This window comes from Harpegnathos saltator, unplaced genomic scaffold (assembly GCF_003227715.2).
Source record: "Harpegnathos saltator strain DR-91 unplaced genomic scaffold, Hsal_v8.6 scaffold20, whole genome shotgun sequence".
In the NCBI taxonomy this organism is placed as follows: Eukaryota; Metazoa; Arthropoda; class Insecta; order Hymenoptera; family Formicidae; genus Harpegnathos; species Harpegnathos saltator.
This window is the reverse complement of record NW_020229984.1, coordinates 361,604-377,379: the sequence shown is the minus strand read 5'-3', so window position 1 is coordinate 377,379 and position 15,776 is coordinate 361,604. Positions and strand designations below refer to the sequence as shown.

The window sequence follows — 15,776 nt, the reverse complement described above, 5'->3', positions numbered from 1 at the left end:
CGCGTTAACCGGCTTTATCGGGCGCGCGCTCGTGTAGTTTACATTGGCGTCCGATCCCGACACGTTCAAGCCGCTTTGAGAATCCTAAGTCGACCCTGAGTCAACTCAAGCGAGCTCTCTGCGAGTCCGGAAACCGCCGTCGGCCAACAAACGCCCCGCTACGCTGCGTTTCGAGGACACACGCAGCTCGTAAGCCGATACTCGCGCACACGCCCGCGTGTGTTTGCCGAAGAACACGTACACGCGAGCGAGCGAGCGAGCGAGCGAGCGAGCGTCATCCCCCGAGCGGATCGCTCGATTTTTCCTCTACCCCATTCTCTTTCTCTCTCTCTTTCTCTCCGCTCCGTTCACGCGACCGCGCTAGATCACCGTCGCGCTAAATGATGAATGACGACGAGGCGATTGAGCGAAATCGAGCGGGTCAATAGGTCGCATTCGAGAGCTCGGAGCGCAGATAGTGCGCGAGCACGCTCGCTTCCACGAATCGAATCGATCGGTATTTGCGCGCGGCTGATTCGAACGATTCGCCCGGCCGCTGTTGAAATCCTCGCAATCGCCTCTCGCAAATGCCTCGCGCGGCGGAATCCGCGACAGCTGGTCTGGCGGTGCGGGCATGTTGCGTCTAACGATAGCGCGCTTCCCAAGGTCATCACGGTCCAGTTAACGCGCCCTCCACGCTCGTCCGCGAACGTTACGGAAGCACGCGGCGAGCAGGCCGCCGCTAATCGGTGCGGATTGACGGGCAATCGAGATCGAGCCAAAGTGGATCCTCCTCTCGAGGTTACGCCGCGCCGGATACGCGCGTTCTTCGCTTCCTCCCCGCGCGGGAGCAGTCGCTTACGTAAATCACCGGCATATTCGCGCGTGCTTGAACGTACCAGAAAGAGAGAAAGAGAGAGAGAGAGAGAGAGAGCGAGAGAGAACACGCGTGCTCGTTGTAATTGGATATCGGCACGGCCTTTCCGCGAGAGAAAACGCGATGTAATGTGTCGCGCGAATCGACGTGAGCTTGAGAACGCACATACATTAAAACTGCCACAATAACGGCCGCATGGCGCTTCCGAGAGAGGGAGAGGAGAGAGAGAGAGAGAGAGAGAGAGAGAGAGAGAGAGAGAGAGAGAGAGAGAGAGAGAGAGAGCACGCGGCTCACGGTCGTGTCGTTGTCTCCCCCAACGTCGCGTTTTATCGTTGCCTCGGCGTGTTCCTCATTGTATCTCATATTTCCCGCCGAGATCGGCGATGGAAATTCGCCTAGAGGAGCCGCTCCGTCCGCGGCTAATTTAAAGTGCTCTTCGCCGAGAACGAACGCGAAATACGTAGAACTTTGTGTATCTCGCGCCACGTCGAACGGCGATTGTTTCCGCGGTAAAACACTCCGAGAGTTTACGAAACATCCCCTTGTTTTCGTTTCAATGGTAATGGAGACTTTCGCCGCTAAATAACGAGTTCGGTGTTTTTATGTGCGATACGGGAACCAGCTCGCGTTCTCTCGTGGAAAAAGAAGAGTCTAATCAAGATCTGATTGGGACCGCGAAGGGAGGGAGAGAGAGAGAGAGAGAGAGAGAGAGAGAGAGAGAGAGAGAGAGAGAGCTAATCAAGTCGTAATTTAGTCCTAATTGAAGTGGAATCAGGAACTAATTGGAGACGCAGCCACGGGTCTCTCTCTCTCTTTCTCTCTCTCTCTTTCTCTCCGCTCGACTCGATGTAAGTCACAGCTAGTTTTTTTTCCTGCGGAAAAGAATCGTCGCGAGTCCAATCGCGAAGGTTTTAACCGGGGCATCTAGTCTCGCTCACGATTTTGGAGCGATATTCGGTGTAATCGAGTTGAGTTACATGGTGCGACGCTGGCAGCTACAGCGACAGTTGATCACCGCTGTAGTCGTCAGGACAAGCGTACGCCGAACAGCTTTCTTCGGTGTGGCTCGGTGAGAGAAGGTTACCCGACAAACCTCGCTGCTGCTGCACGCTCGATGTTGAAGTCGTATAACTCGCACACAACCCCGACCACCACCCTCGGTCGGAACATCCAAACGCCATTGAATGGAGTGTTTCACGGTAGGCTGCCTGCGCCATACATTTTGTGCCAGACACGACGCTCTCTCATGTCCCGCTCTACTCCACCCGTCTCTACTCTCTGTTTCTCTCGTCTGCCCCCTTCGTGCTCGCTCACGGCCCTCGCGACGTCGCAAAATGCACTCGAGACCTTTATCTTTGATCGTTGGAAGTTGCGCTTGGAAACTCGCGACTCGCCGCTACACTTTGATCGCTTTTCTTCGTTTTTCTCCCTCTCCCCCTCCCTCCCTTTGTCGCTCTCTGTCCGCGATGACGACGCGTTTAAGCCTTTATGCTCGCGGATCGAACGCACAACGACCGAAAGAGTAGAGAGCGACCGAGTCCCGCCGCTCCTCTGAGATTGCCAATATTCAGCGTCGGCTACTTGGGAGAAGAGAGAGAGAGAGAGAGAGACCTTGGCAGAGCGCACCTCTGTTTACTTTGAAGCTTCCCCGCGGGCTATTCCGAGCGGAAATTGCAACTTAATTCCCGTTCTTCGAGATACATGACGCGCCACCGATAATTGTTCAAGCCTCCCATAGCTGCATGCGAAAATGAGGCGCAGGCAACCAGTGAACACAGAATGATCATCCTTCCAGTCTGTATCTTTGGGTTAGGCTTGTTTTCACAAGATCGCGGTGTCTTGAACGGAGAGCGCTCACGATCAATTACCGCCGTTCTCTCGTGCGTGAGAAAGCCGAATCCTCCCATCAGCCGAGGATCCTCAGTAGGGTGACGGAGTGGATATTCGGTATACATTCGCGACAAGCTACGCGAAATGCAAATGGCGCAATAGAGTGGTGTAACGGAATAATGGTCTTAATGCCGTCGACACGGGAGAGCGAGGGTGGCTTAATCGAAGTCGCGATCGGATCGCGCGCGCGCGCGCGCGCGCGCGCGCGTACCGGGCGTGCAATGTTAATCGCGGCCGTTCTATCGGACTGGCCGGCCTCATTGTCGAGCGAGCGCGATATCGGGCGGGAGCTTAAAGCCCAAAATAATGGCGTGGATGAAAGACGTCGGTCGCTAAGCCGCCGCCGCTTGTCGATGCTTTCGTTCGACATCGGAAGCCCGACCGATTTGCTGCACGCGCTCGCTCGCGTCCATTTCCAGTCCCCGGTGAATTTTTTCTCCCGGTCTTAGCGCGTAATCCAGCGCGACGGTCCACCGGACCAGAGATATGAAGCCATTGGCCGAAAAAATGGCCCCGGCCCGGAGAGTCTCCGGCTCTCTCCGGGGAAAACGTTAGACGGCTTTCGCTTGGACGGACTCTTTGAGAGACGGTAGCTCGCTGTTTCTCTCTCTCTCTCTCTCTCTCTCTCTCTCTCCTCGGGAAGAAAAATCGCTACCTTCCCGACCGGCTCGCGGTCTCGTCCGTTAAAGAGACTGCCTGAAGAAGGCAGTCTAGCCTTCTGTCCGTGTATTCGAAATTCCTGCCGTTGGCTCTCCCGACGAGAGCGGAGTCGCAGCACGGTGATCGCGCGGGGCGCGTTTTGAATTTCGAAACTCGAGACGCGGCCCGAGCTCTCTCCCTGAAATCGGATGTACGGGCGCGACGTGATTATAACGCACAGCGCAGGCAATAATCTCGAGCGCGAAACGTGTCCTCTCCGCAGTCGGCGATATATATTAGCAGTCGGTGCAAGTTGTGTAAGTTGTCGAAGCTGGCGCGGAAGGCTGAGCGCGACGCAAGTATCTGCCGCAGAACTAAGCACCTTGTAGGGGATACCTTGAAGACAGAGTCTGTGCTCGACATGGCCGAAGTTCGCCAATTTCTGCTCCTTCGTCGTATCGCGAGGCAAATTCGCACGTGTTCTCCGGCAAGTATCTTCCAAGAGTCTGTCGTCCGGCTGTCGGGGACACGGCGAGCGTGCGCCGTGACAACCCGGCGGGAATTCGCGGAATGTCCGTCCGCGGACTTGCACGCATTGTCGACGCACATTAAGCGTCGCCGGGGATTATTCATACACCGTGTTGTATTTCTACTCCGTCGTGTCCGCCTTGGAGCAGACTCGTCGGGGGCGCTTTAAATGTCCCGTTCGTGCTCCGGTACTTTGCATTGCGTACTAGCCGTCAAGCGTGTTTCACAGACGCGCGGAGCAGGTACAGAGCAAGAGCCTTTGTTTTCGGAGACCGAGATGCAGAACAGAAAAGAATATTCCAGCGTCTTTGCGACTGTTGCCACGATATGTCGTTTCCCGAAATATCCAGGTACCTGGTGCCGCCTTGACGTACAGATTACGCGCAGGCAGAAAACTTGACGCGAAGAAACCGCAGCTGAAGTAAGGCCGGGCGTGTATCGATAGTCGTCGACGTTCACGTCGGTCGTCTGGAAACCTTCCGAAAGACCGAGCAGACTCGAGAGATCGACTGCGGTCCGCAGCAACTTTTTCAGCAGCAGCGATCAGTGTCTCGTTGATCTCGCACTTCCCGCTCGCGTTTATACCCTTCGCACTGGACGACTCCGCTCCGCGAGAACGATCGTCTCGTTAGAACTCGCGCACGAAGCGCTTTGCTACCGCGAGGCCGCGACAGGTGCGCGTCTCACGGCATCCCTGAGCGCAGACGGCAACGGGAGTCCCCGCGGACGAGTTGTACACGACGAGTATCGACTACCGATGACGCGAGGCAAATTCGTGCGAATGGATCGGTACGTGGCGGTGGCAGGCATTTCCCTTAAATTGAACGGAGCTGAGAAATGGCGAGAGCGTCCCGTTGCGCGGCCGGACGGCGGCCGGCTCGCTACAGCCGCGAGAGGGCTGCGGAGAGGCAGAGGATACCTCCGAGGCCGAGGCGAGGGTAGTTGACAGCGGACAAATGGACGACCCTTCGTATCCGCGGACGTTATTTCACCAGGGACGTATTCCACTGACCGGAGTTCAGCCCCGTTTGCCCCGAAAGCCAATACCGAGCGCCGGAATCGCCGGCCTTTTCGAGCCATCCTTCAGCATTCATTGTTTCAGAGGGTCTGTCCGTCCGCTCCTCCAGTGGCCGCTTGTAAATTTGCCGGAATCGTCGGAATTACGTTACACCGGCAGTGAATCCTTCCGCGCGCATACCGTGTCCGCGAACGTACCTGAGCTCCTTCGCGCGGACATTTCGCGTGACATGACGACCAAAGAGAGAGAGAGAGAGAGAGAGAGAGAGAGAGAGAGAGAGAGAGAGAGATAGAGAGGTAACGAGATTCTGAGGACGTTCTGAGACGCAGCGTTCGTGTTTCGCGAAAAGAACGACACGTCCACCACGTTGTTGCGCGACGCGAATACACGACGGGTCTCGAGAGAGAGAGAGAGAGAAAGAGAGAGAGAGAGAGAGAGAGAGAGAGAGAGAGAGAGAGAGAGAGAGAGAGAGAGAGAGAGGGCGAACGAGGAGAACGCTCTCCTTCAAATCTGTTTCTGCTTATCCGACTCTCTCACGGGAGATAACACGGCGCGCAATTTTACCGCCATTAATGAATAAAACATAGAGCGCCGTCCGTAAAGAGGTGAATTCAAGGCGCGAGGCAATTTCTGATTTAAGGAATGATAAGACAGCGAGGTAATGGGATGCGAATGGGGGGAACGCTTTCTTTGACAGTGAACTAGTTTCACCCTCGACGTGGAGCGACTCCAACCCGCGAGATTACCGTCATCCCTTACCGGAATGGACCCCCCTAACTTCACGCTCGACGGTCCTGACGGACGCAGACAGTAATTCCGGAGTTAGACCTTCATCCCCGGGACGAGGCACGGCGCGGAGTTCGGTAGCTCTGTCGCGAGTAGTCGACCTTGAAAAGCGAATCAGAACGGGACTGAAAATTCCCCTCGGCTCCCTTAATCTGTCGCGCACTCTCCCGGCGCAAAATGTATCGCGTCAGGTCGTTCGCGCGTTTCGGCCAATACGACGTGAAGTGATCTCGTGATGGTCACGAGAGGCGGCTATTGTCGGACCTTCGACAGCGCGGCTCTAATTAATCGTGCTCGAGATTTAGATTGTGAAATAGTTTGCGAGAAGAGCAACGTGTTCGGAGAGAGAGAGAGAGAGAGAGAGAGGGGAGCGCGAAGTTTAATGATTCCCAGTGTCAGGGTCGTCCTCCTTATAGGGGCAATAATTGAATTCCATCGACGATCCATTGCCGCGCCACCTTGACCCTCGGCCGTTTCTAATCTTCGCAGGGTCGCCCCGCAAATGCGAAAAATGTGTCCCACGGCGCACAAAGTGCGGGCGATTCCTATTTTCTCGTTTCACCAAATCACCCTCAATAACACGATCCGTTCTCTTTTCCGCCGCGTCATCGGACAAGAACAAGCGCGGAATGACGCGTTCCACTGTTTCTTTTCTCCTTCTTCCTTTCTTCCCGTTTGCTTCAGCGGAGCAACTCGCGCTCATTACGCATTCAGAGACAGGAGAACGAACAATTACTCGCAAATAGCGAGAACACAAAGTGACAAGACCATCGCCGCGTGAACTTCGCAGCGGCAGTCGGAAATTTCAGTCGCACCGCCGAAAGGTGCCGCTGCTATTGCTGATCCTTTTGCATTCCCCCGTCGCGTATTTCGCACCTTTTATTTCTCCCGCTGAAAACGTCGACGGATTTCCGTCGACGTCGGCGCGCGAACGGCATTCCGACGCGTCGGGAACGCGGCATCGATAAGAGACGAAGGCGAAAATTTATCTGAAATTTCGCGACGCCTCCCACCTTCGTCCCACCGCGGCTGATTGAGGCTATCTACGAAATCTTCGTGGCGATTTATCGATAGTCCCCCATTGATCCGCGCGCGCGCGCGCGCGCGCGCGTGCCTGTGCGCCTCGCGATAATCCATATCTGTCGTTTACATTTGTGTTTACCAATAAATCTCGCGGCGGATCCCCGCTAAAATCCCCTGGCACAACGCTAAAAGCGCTGATGGAAAATTGAAATCTGTGCAGTTAATCGTTGTCGAGTCGCTGGCAAAAACAAGCTGGGTAAAAGCAACGGCGGATATTAAGCTCGACGTCGTTATTAACGTCTGTCGACTCGACATTGTTATTCGCTTGATGCGCTATTTCGTATATATTATTAGTTAGCAACGGAAAAATCGTACCCGCTTAGTAATCGATGATAACCCGTCGTGTAGACACATTACGTAGAGTGTGCGTAGCGGACGTTTGTAGGCCAAGGTTTTGTATGTGTTTACCGTATGTAATCACCGTTCGACTATGAAAGTCAGTCGGCCGCCGCGCGCTGGTAAGCCGAGCGCAGCTCGGCGGGTACGCGCCGATTAATGAGAACTAGTGATCAACATTTAGCGATAAGGACCGAGTCGGTCGCGGATGTTATAAGAGTGAATTCGTTTTTAATTTGTTTCTTCTTAATTGTCCGCTTCGATTTAGCCTTGATTGAGTTTTAATATCGTGTTAATATCGGTGTCAGTTTTAATATCGGTTTAATAAATTCGTTTTAACTCACTTTAGCGTAATTGCCTGCTCTGTCGCGTTTTTCTCGTAACATAATGATCTTCATAACACGATATTCGGTCAGAGTTTACCGCTGTCTGACATTTTCTTCCTTCGAATTTTCCCTGTTTTCGGTAAACAATTGTAAAGCGATCGATATATATCGGAGATAACGGAATCGTGGCAATATCGCCGCGAAGAGCCATTTCGGCCATCGCGGAAATTATACTGGCGTGACAGTTTATCTCAATGTTTGATTTTGCATCGGAAACAAAACATTGATTAAAATGTCGAGGGGAGCCAGCTTCCGCGTCCGCGTGTTGACATGAAAGAATGGCAATTTCGAGCTCGCAATTCCGCCGGTGATGCCGCCGCGATATAAGGTCGCCGAATTACCCCCACGGCGCCGAGTATATAACAGCGAGCGACAATAATTCCGCGTTCGTACGAAATCGCGGGACGCCGCGCCGTTTCAAGCGGCATGCAAAATTGCTCGTCGTGTGCGCCCGGGGGTGACGACAAATCGATTACTTAATTTACGTCGCAATTTCTGTGGCGTGCCTCGAGTGAGAGAGAGAGAGAGAGAGAGAGAGAGAGAGAGAGAGAGGAGAGAGAGAGAGAGAGAGAGAGAGAATGTTCATCTCACTCTGGCACTCTGTCGCCGCGCCAAGACCACGACGAATTGCAGCCGCCGAATAATTTTAATTACACACCGAAGAAGCGCAAAACGCGCGGGAACGAACTCGGCGAGCTCGGGCGGGGGAATACCGCTTTATCACGACGTGGCTTCTCCGCGCGCAGATTCCCCTTTATTAGTTACCGTGATGCGTGCATTTTTGTCGCACTAGTGTCGTCGTTCCACGTCGACCTCCCCTTAAGCCTCATAAGCCCTCCCGTAAGCCCCGGCGTAGTTTAGCGCCCGAAAGCGCTCGAAACGGGGAGACGAATATTTTTGTCTCCCGTGTAGCACGACGCGCGTTATACGTCCGTCGGGTAATTAAATTTCTCAGCTCCGTGACTGGCAGCGCGGAAAAAATTCGTCTTTTGACTCTCGTAGTTGACGTCGTAATCCGTCATGAGGTGTCGGCGGCCTCCGCGTACGTTCTTGCTCTCGGGGATGATGCGACGTTCTCAGGAGCGGCAGAGAGAGAGAGAGAGAGAGAAAGAGAAAGATTTCTCTTCCAATTAACGATATTTATCTTCGCGTCGTTTCGCGCGAAGCTTCGCGCTCCTCCTCCTCCTCCTCCTCCTCCTCCCTCTTTCCCTTTCTCTCTGATGGAGTTCGCGTTTTATTTTGCTCGCTTCACGTTGATAGCCGGCGGATGGGATGTGCGCGTCGGCGTCGGCTGCTGGGAAGAGTTATAAGCCGAAATTTCTCAAACCCGCGGCCGGGATTTACCTACGTGGACCCCTTCCTCGGACAGGGGATGAATTATCTATATGTCTTGCCCCCGGGGTCGTCCCCAGCTCTTAACCCCTTCTAAGGTCACACAGCTTCGGCGTGAGACTGCCCCCGTGGAAATTTATTTCTTTATACCGGCGCATCTCTTTCTGTAGCTTCTTTCGAAAGTTAATATTCTCCTTAATCTTTTCACGTCCGGGGGAGAGGGTGGAGACTTCGCGAAGAAGACCCTCGGCGCAACTTCGCGCCAACTTCGACGTGCGCGAACTTCCGGCCGTGTGTCTCGCATCGTCTCGTTGTTGCACGTTAAAAATTCGCCCGACACGAGAAAGAAAGAAAGAAAGAGAGAGGCTGCCTTTCAATTTGCTCTCGCTCTTTGCTTTTTTGTACGTGAGTCGACCTACGTGCAACCGACGATCCCCTCCCCTCTCTCCTCCGCTCTCTCTCTCTCTCTCTCTCTCTCTCTCTCTCTCTCTCTCTCTCTCTCTCTCTCTCTCTCTCGCTCGCTCGCTCTCGCTCTCTCTTTTCTCTCGCGCTGCCTCCTCGTCATTCCTCGCGATACAGAGCAAGCTCCGTGGCTTTGACGCGGACAACCCTTGGGCCATACCTCACCGACGAATACATGAATAATTCCCACGTCAGCACGGCACGGCGCCGCCGTCCGTCGCCGAAAATCGATATTCCATAAATGTGTAAATGTAACCGAATCCTAGGTGATTCCTTCGCCTAAGCAGAGGACGTAACCTCGCCTCAGCTGGACGGGCGCGTGTGCCGCGAAATGCATTAGCGTCGTCACGCGCGCACCACCTGCATCTACGCGCATCCGACATCTTCGACAATCCTCCGACTGACAATAGGATCGATAGCGCGGCTGCATACAAATCGTCTCTGTCATTATATATATATATATATATATATAACGTTGCGTCGCGCGATCGTGCCATCTGGACCGTGCCTGCCGCTCTCGTATAATTTACAGCTCCGAGACTGTCTCGTTTCATTCGTGTGTAATTTAACGGCGAACTTTGAAAGTTTTTCCGAGTTTTATTGCCCACGAGGAAGAGAGAGAGGGAGAGAGAAGAGGCGAGAGAGGAGAGGGCAAGCGGGAGAAAAAAGGAATAATTCATGTCGATCTGGCCAAACGAGCGAAACAGAACAAAAAAAACAACGGGACAAAAGAAAAATATGAAACGTTGTCACGATATATTAAAAAGGATTTTCCCGCGTTTGTATCGCGCGGGTTAACTCGCGAGGGACAGATTTATAGGCAATATCCTCCGCGACGGAAAATTCAGGGCGATAAAGGACACCGCGCGCACGCCGGCGCGCAGATATTTTTTTCGGGGCTCGCATGGAGAATATCGCGCGATCGATATCGCGCGCCGGAAATCACGATGTAATACGTCCACGAGCGTTTCCGGGCGTCGATGCGTCCCGTCAGACAGGCTCGTCACTTTGTCTTCTCGCTCATGTTTTTCTGCACCACGCGCACCATCGTGCGCCGTCAGCGCTCAGCGCGACTCCTCTCCTTGTCTCTCGTTAGCGTAAATTCAATCTCTCAATTTTTTTCCCACGAGGAAGGCCGACGCTTTAGCGGAACACGATAGCGCGCGCGGTTTTGTGTGTATATAAAATAAAATGAAGAAACACCGAGCGAGAGAGACCGAACGCTCTTTTTCATCGCTTCGGCGCAGACGAGGGGAAGAGGTAGGGGGAGGGGAGGAGGCTGATCGCCGCGTCGCGTGTTTTGTTTCTGCGCGGCCCTCCCGGCCGGCGGGGGTTTTTGCGAACGAAAATTTATCATCGGCGCCGCCGAGGCGTTTTACGACGGTGTCAAGCTCCAGCTTCAGCTGGAAACAATAGACGAGCGCGTAGGCAAACTCGCGCGCCGCGTATGGAAAATTTAACGTTGCAATTATAAATCGTACGATCGGGGCGGTTTCTGGCCGGCGCGTTCTTTCGACCGCGTGAAAAAATAACCAACCACGACTGGCGCTGGCGAAGCGCCCGAGAAAGAGAACAAACTCAATTTGCGAGACCGCGGATTAGACAAGCCTCTTTTTCCGTCCTCTAGTATTTACATACATGTACACACACATACATATGATCCAGTCTGACCCATCGTGGCTAAAGTGCGACGAACCTGTTATCAATCTTTCCGCGGCGCTAACTGAAACAAATTGACACGATCATGGGGAAAAAAGCTCTTCGCGATCGGGCTAATCGCAGCGATTCGTCTCTATTAACGTGCCTCGCCTTTCGAGAGGCGACGTCGCAGTGTGTTATCATCGTCGTATCGCACTGAAAAACTCTGAGAACGGGAAATTGGGACGAAATTACGACGAGCTGATTTCAGCGAGATTCCTCGCCGGGCGGACTCTTTCTTCTCCCGCTGCGCAAAAATAGCAGAACGCGCGATACGGGATACGGGGGGCGAGGTAGGTAGGCTTGAATGGCAATTAATTAAAGGAGGGGACGTCGAGGTGGGCGGAAACTCGATTCACGATGCGCAGCGAAATATGAAATTCAATTTGGACGTACGCGCGCGCCAGTCTGATCGACGAGCCTGAGAAATTTTAAAAAACTGCCATCTCGCTTCGTTATGGGTCTCGAGGAAGAGCAACGTCGTTGTTACTCACCGACCGTCGCGGTTAATAATTCCCGCGTCGGCGGAAAATCTGTACTCGAGGTAACGGATCAGCGTGGAAATTTTTTAGGATTTTCTCAAGTGTAGCGCAGATTTTGCGCAGAGTTCCCAAATTCATCTCGAGATTGATTATCCGGAAATGCGAATTTGGAATCCCCGAACACGATTCATCTGTCTGGAATCGAAGCAGAAGTTCCACGAGAACTCGCGCTTTTCTCGGTAAACGTAACGTCGACATGCTTTCACCTTATCAGCCAGGCAATTCCATCTTCGCATCGCTACTCGATCGCGAAAGACTCCGTTCGAGCAAACGGTACCGTGTTTCCAAGCGAGTCCCGAGACCGAAGAGAAATCGACAGGTGGCGGGAACGCAAGATTTATTCGCGGCGTTAAACGTCAATCACACGGCTCGGCCGTGTAGCGTACGCTATAATCGAGAGGAGGACAGTCAGCCAGTCAATCAGACGTAATTATCGAGTAAACCAGTTCTCGGTCTCTAGTTCACCCCGTTTTCTCTCCCGTCGTCGCTGCCGGATCACAAGATGCAAGGCCGCGCGCGCGTTTCGCCTAATGACATATGTCCAATCGCATAGAGTAAGCTGATGAATCCGATGAAACAAACGTACAAACGTACAAACGAGTGCGAGTTACTTGAGTCGCCGGGAAACACTGCAGCGCACTCAAGATCGACTGATCGGACGAGGAAAACGCGCGCTGCCCCGATATGCCGACTCCTTCTTCCTCCTCCGTTGAAAGCTCGCGAGAGAGGGATCGCGCGGTTTAGTTCAGCCGCGGACGTGCCGACGCTCGTGCGCGCGAAAATGATCGGGAAATCCGGTACAGCCGCGCGGAATTTTATCGGCGAAGCGCGAACATGGTGTGTTTCCACCCTCGGGTTTAATCGAACGAAAATAACACGTCCGCCCTTTTCCTCCTTTTTCTTTCCTCTCATTTCTCTCTCTCTCTCTCTCTCTCTCTCTCTCTCTATCCTCGCTGTAAGGTACGTGTCAAACACGGACGCTTCAATCCAACGGGGGCGATACCTCGCGCGTGTCCACAAGTAGGGAGGAAGCACGCTCGAAAAGTTGGGACGAGGGAAACCGAAGCGTCGCTTTGCCAGCGGCAATGTTTCACCTCGAAAGTACATTCGACGAGCGGCGAGCGATGCTTCGTACGCGCGTTTTAATATCTCGCAATTATCGCGACGACGTTATCGGGACAGTGACTATGGCGAAATTAGTCGTCGCACGTCGGCGACGTTCAGTTATCGCGAGCGTGATAATTATGTGAGTCGGAGCGCGCACGCGCGCGCACACACACACACACACACACACACACAGTTGTCAACTTCCGCTTTTAATGAGCTTCACTGCGCTTAATAATAAGCACCGCGGCGTGCAAAGGACTCGGGATTTGCATCGCGAAGGAACATTTGAATCCCAAGCTTAAACATTTAGCCGAGTCAACGGCAGCAGCGAGCGCTGCCGCCGGCGAGGAACAACCGCGCCAGCCTTCTCTTCCGCTTTCTTTTTTTCTTTTTGTGCCATTTTTTTCATTTGAGTTTGCATGAGCAATTCCCCCCTGCAAATGAATGCAAATGAATGTTGTTGTACAGCATGCAAGCACAGCTCTTCCCGGCGGGCGTCTCCTCACCCGCCTCTCCGACTCCTAAGCCACCCTCTCGTCGATGTAGTTCTCAAAAAGTTGGCCAAAATTCCCCCGGCCGTGAGACGCCGGTTACCGTTCTCGAAATATTTCGGTCGTCGCGCGCGAGCAAATTCACGTCGTAGCACTCGTCGGTCGTAAAATTCCATCTCAATCGATCGATCGATCTGGACGATCTGGATGTATCTTGCGCGATATTGCAGAAAACGGAGTTTGCGCGAAGAGTTTGCTTTAACGTATGTCGCTACAAACAATTTGCGCTTGGCGACAGAAGCCTGCGGATGAAGCCTTCGCTAGCATCCACGATTGAAATAAAAATCCACGCGCGCGCGCGCGGTGTAAGCAATGAAAATCCCGTAATCTTGCATGACAGATTTAAACTGCGCGATCGGTGATGGTCGGCCCGCTTCTTCTCGACCGACGGTATAATACACACCCGCGAGAAATGTGGCTTCCTTGATTTGTTCTGCTTTTAAACCTTCGCGCGCGATGGAGTCGTTGCCGCGACGTTTTGGCCATTTTTTGAAATCTGACGCGATCCGCGAGATGAATGGCCTTGCCGGAAGCATGAAGCTCCCTAGCAAAAGTACAAACAGCCACGCGACCTTTCTTCTAATTTCCTGCGCGCTCGGTTGTTGCAGGCACACACTCCTCTTCTCGCGGCCGACACGAGACACGTAAGTAGAAAGTTGCAGGAGCAAAAAAGTAGCCGCGGCAAGGAGAGATCGTTAGCGAGTAGACCGCGAGAGACCGCGGGAGAAGAATCGCCGTCGCGTCGCGTTTCCTTCCACTCGGACGTTTGACTCGGCTGATAAAATGCGCCGGCCGAGTATCAGCCGGTGAGATCGGCGCGCGGGGACACCGTCTTATCGTTTGTCGGCGTCGAAAAATTGCCTCGCAAGTTTGGTGAAAAAAGAGGGGAGGCGCGATAACTCACCTCTCCGCTCTCCGGGGGGAGGATCTTATTAATTTCATCACGTTTCCCCCCCCCCCCGCGCGCGCGCGCGCGCAGCCCTCGTCGCACTCGACGTTACGCCGCTTACGTTTTTTCCGTCGGCGCGCAATTGGGTCGGATTTGCATATGATTGAACCGCCGCGGCGATAATGTCGCGTCGATAATCGGCGGGCGTTCGTTTCGTTAATTGCACGGGCGACACAATTAACAAATCCCACGTTACAAACCTCCCCCCCCCCCTCCCCCGTACCCTGGCGTTTTCTGCGAATTAATCGACCGCGCGTGTGCGCGCGAATCGCATGCCGCGATGATGTAATAACACCGACATCGCGATGTCCGCTACCTTTATCGCGGCCAGCCGTGCATTCAGCCGCGGCGGGATATAAATAACGCGCGAGGTGTGTAAACGCGGAAGCGACCGGCAATAACGCGCGATCGGCTCGAGTTCGTCATCCGGCGCGGGGATGCCGGCCGGGAAGCCGGCCTCCGACGCCGACGACCGCGTCGAAAGATAGAAGAAGAAAGATAGAGAGCAAAAGTTTTGGAAATTGAATTGAGCGACGCGGTCGCTCGCAGGCTGCAGTCACGAGCGTCTTCCGCGACGAAACAAAAGAAACGCGGCGCGAGACCGCGGGCGGCCGACTTGGGCCGCGCGCATTTGAAACTTCATCGCGACGTAATTGCAGTTTCATACCGCCACCGCGGCGGCTCCCCATCAATTACGCGCGCAAGAAGAGACGTAACGGATAATTATTTGTCCCCGAGTCATTAGCGCTAACGATCGCCCCCTTACCCACCCTTGTCGTCCTCACTCCAACCCTCGCACCCGCCCCCTGCCCGCCTGCGGGCTTGTAGAATATTCTAATCTACGAGCAACGATTTCGTTCGCGACATACCCGCTCCTTGATCGCCGTTTAATCGGTTAACTTGGACTTGGATTATTATCCGCGTATCTTTAAGCGCCTCGACCGCTTATCGACGCGACGGATGCGGAAGTATTCGGCCCACCGCGAGTTTCCTTCGGTTCTCACTCACCTTCTCCCCCCTTCTTCCCCTGCCTCTATGCCCCCTGCCGTCAAGGGGGTGCGCGCGCGCCCTAAAATCGATTCGGTAATATATGTAGGAAACGGTGTCATCTCTGCTTCCGTCTGAGCGCCCGCTTCCGACCCACGTCGAGCGGCCTCGTCCAATTTGCCGCGAAATTAATCCAGTCGCTTCTTGCGGGAGTTCGCCGGGACTTTAACGACTCGTCTAGTTCTAAGTGATTACTAACGTTGCTCTTGGAGATTTCGCGTCCGTGAAATCCGTCTTACGTTCGTCTCAGCGAGCTCGCGGATTTGCTCGTAACCGGCGAGTCTTCCGCGCCCGCGACTCTCGGTCTCCCTCCTCCTCTGTCCTCTTTGTGTCCTCACGGCGACGATCGATTTTTCTCGCAGCTCTAGAGACGACTCGCAGCTCGGCTCGCAGATCGGCCCCAGACAATCGAATCCCCTCGCGCGCGCGCGCGATCATGCACAGAATTCATAGCGACAGCGATGTTAATTCGCAAAGTATCCTGGCGGCGTCGCTCGACATGGACGCTAAATCCCGATAGCCGAGCAGCTTAAAATAATTAGCCCACGGCGCGGGAGTTAAGCTCC

At 53.9% G+C, this 15,776-nt stretch overlaps 1 protein-coding gene across 8 annotated transcripts in view; it reads left to right on the top strand.

Annotated features, from left to right (window-relative positions):
* Positions 1-15,776, top strand: part of dlg1 (MAGUK family member discs large 1) — a 284,519-nt gene that overhangs the window by 160,475 nt on the left and 108,268 nt on the right. For 7 of the 8 annotated variants that reach the window (XM_025297971.1, XM_011153806.2, XM_011153803.2 and 4 more), the window contains one exon: positions 13,823-13,858. The exons of the other annotated variant lie outside the window; for it this stretch is intronic. In XM_025297971.1, the coding sequence (XP_025153756.1) occupies positions 13,823-13,858 (36 nt within the window). The remainder of the gene's footprint in view (positions 1-13,822; positions 13,859-15,776) is intronic. 8 annotated transcript variants of the gene reach the window in all.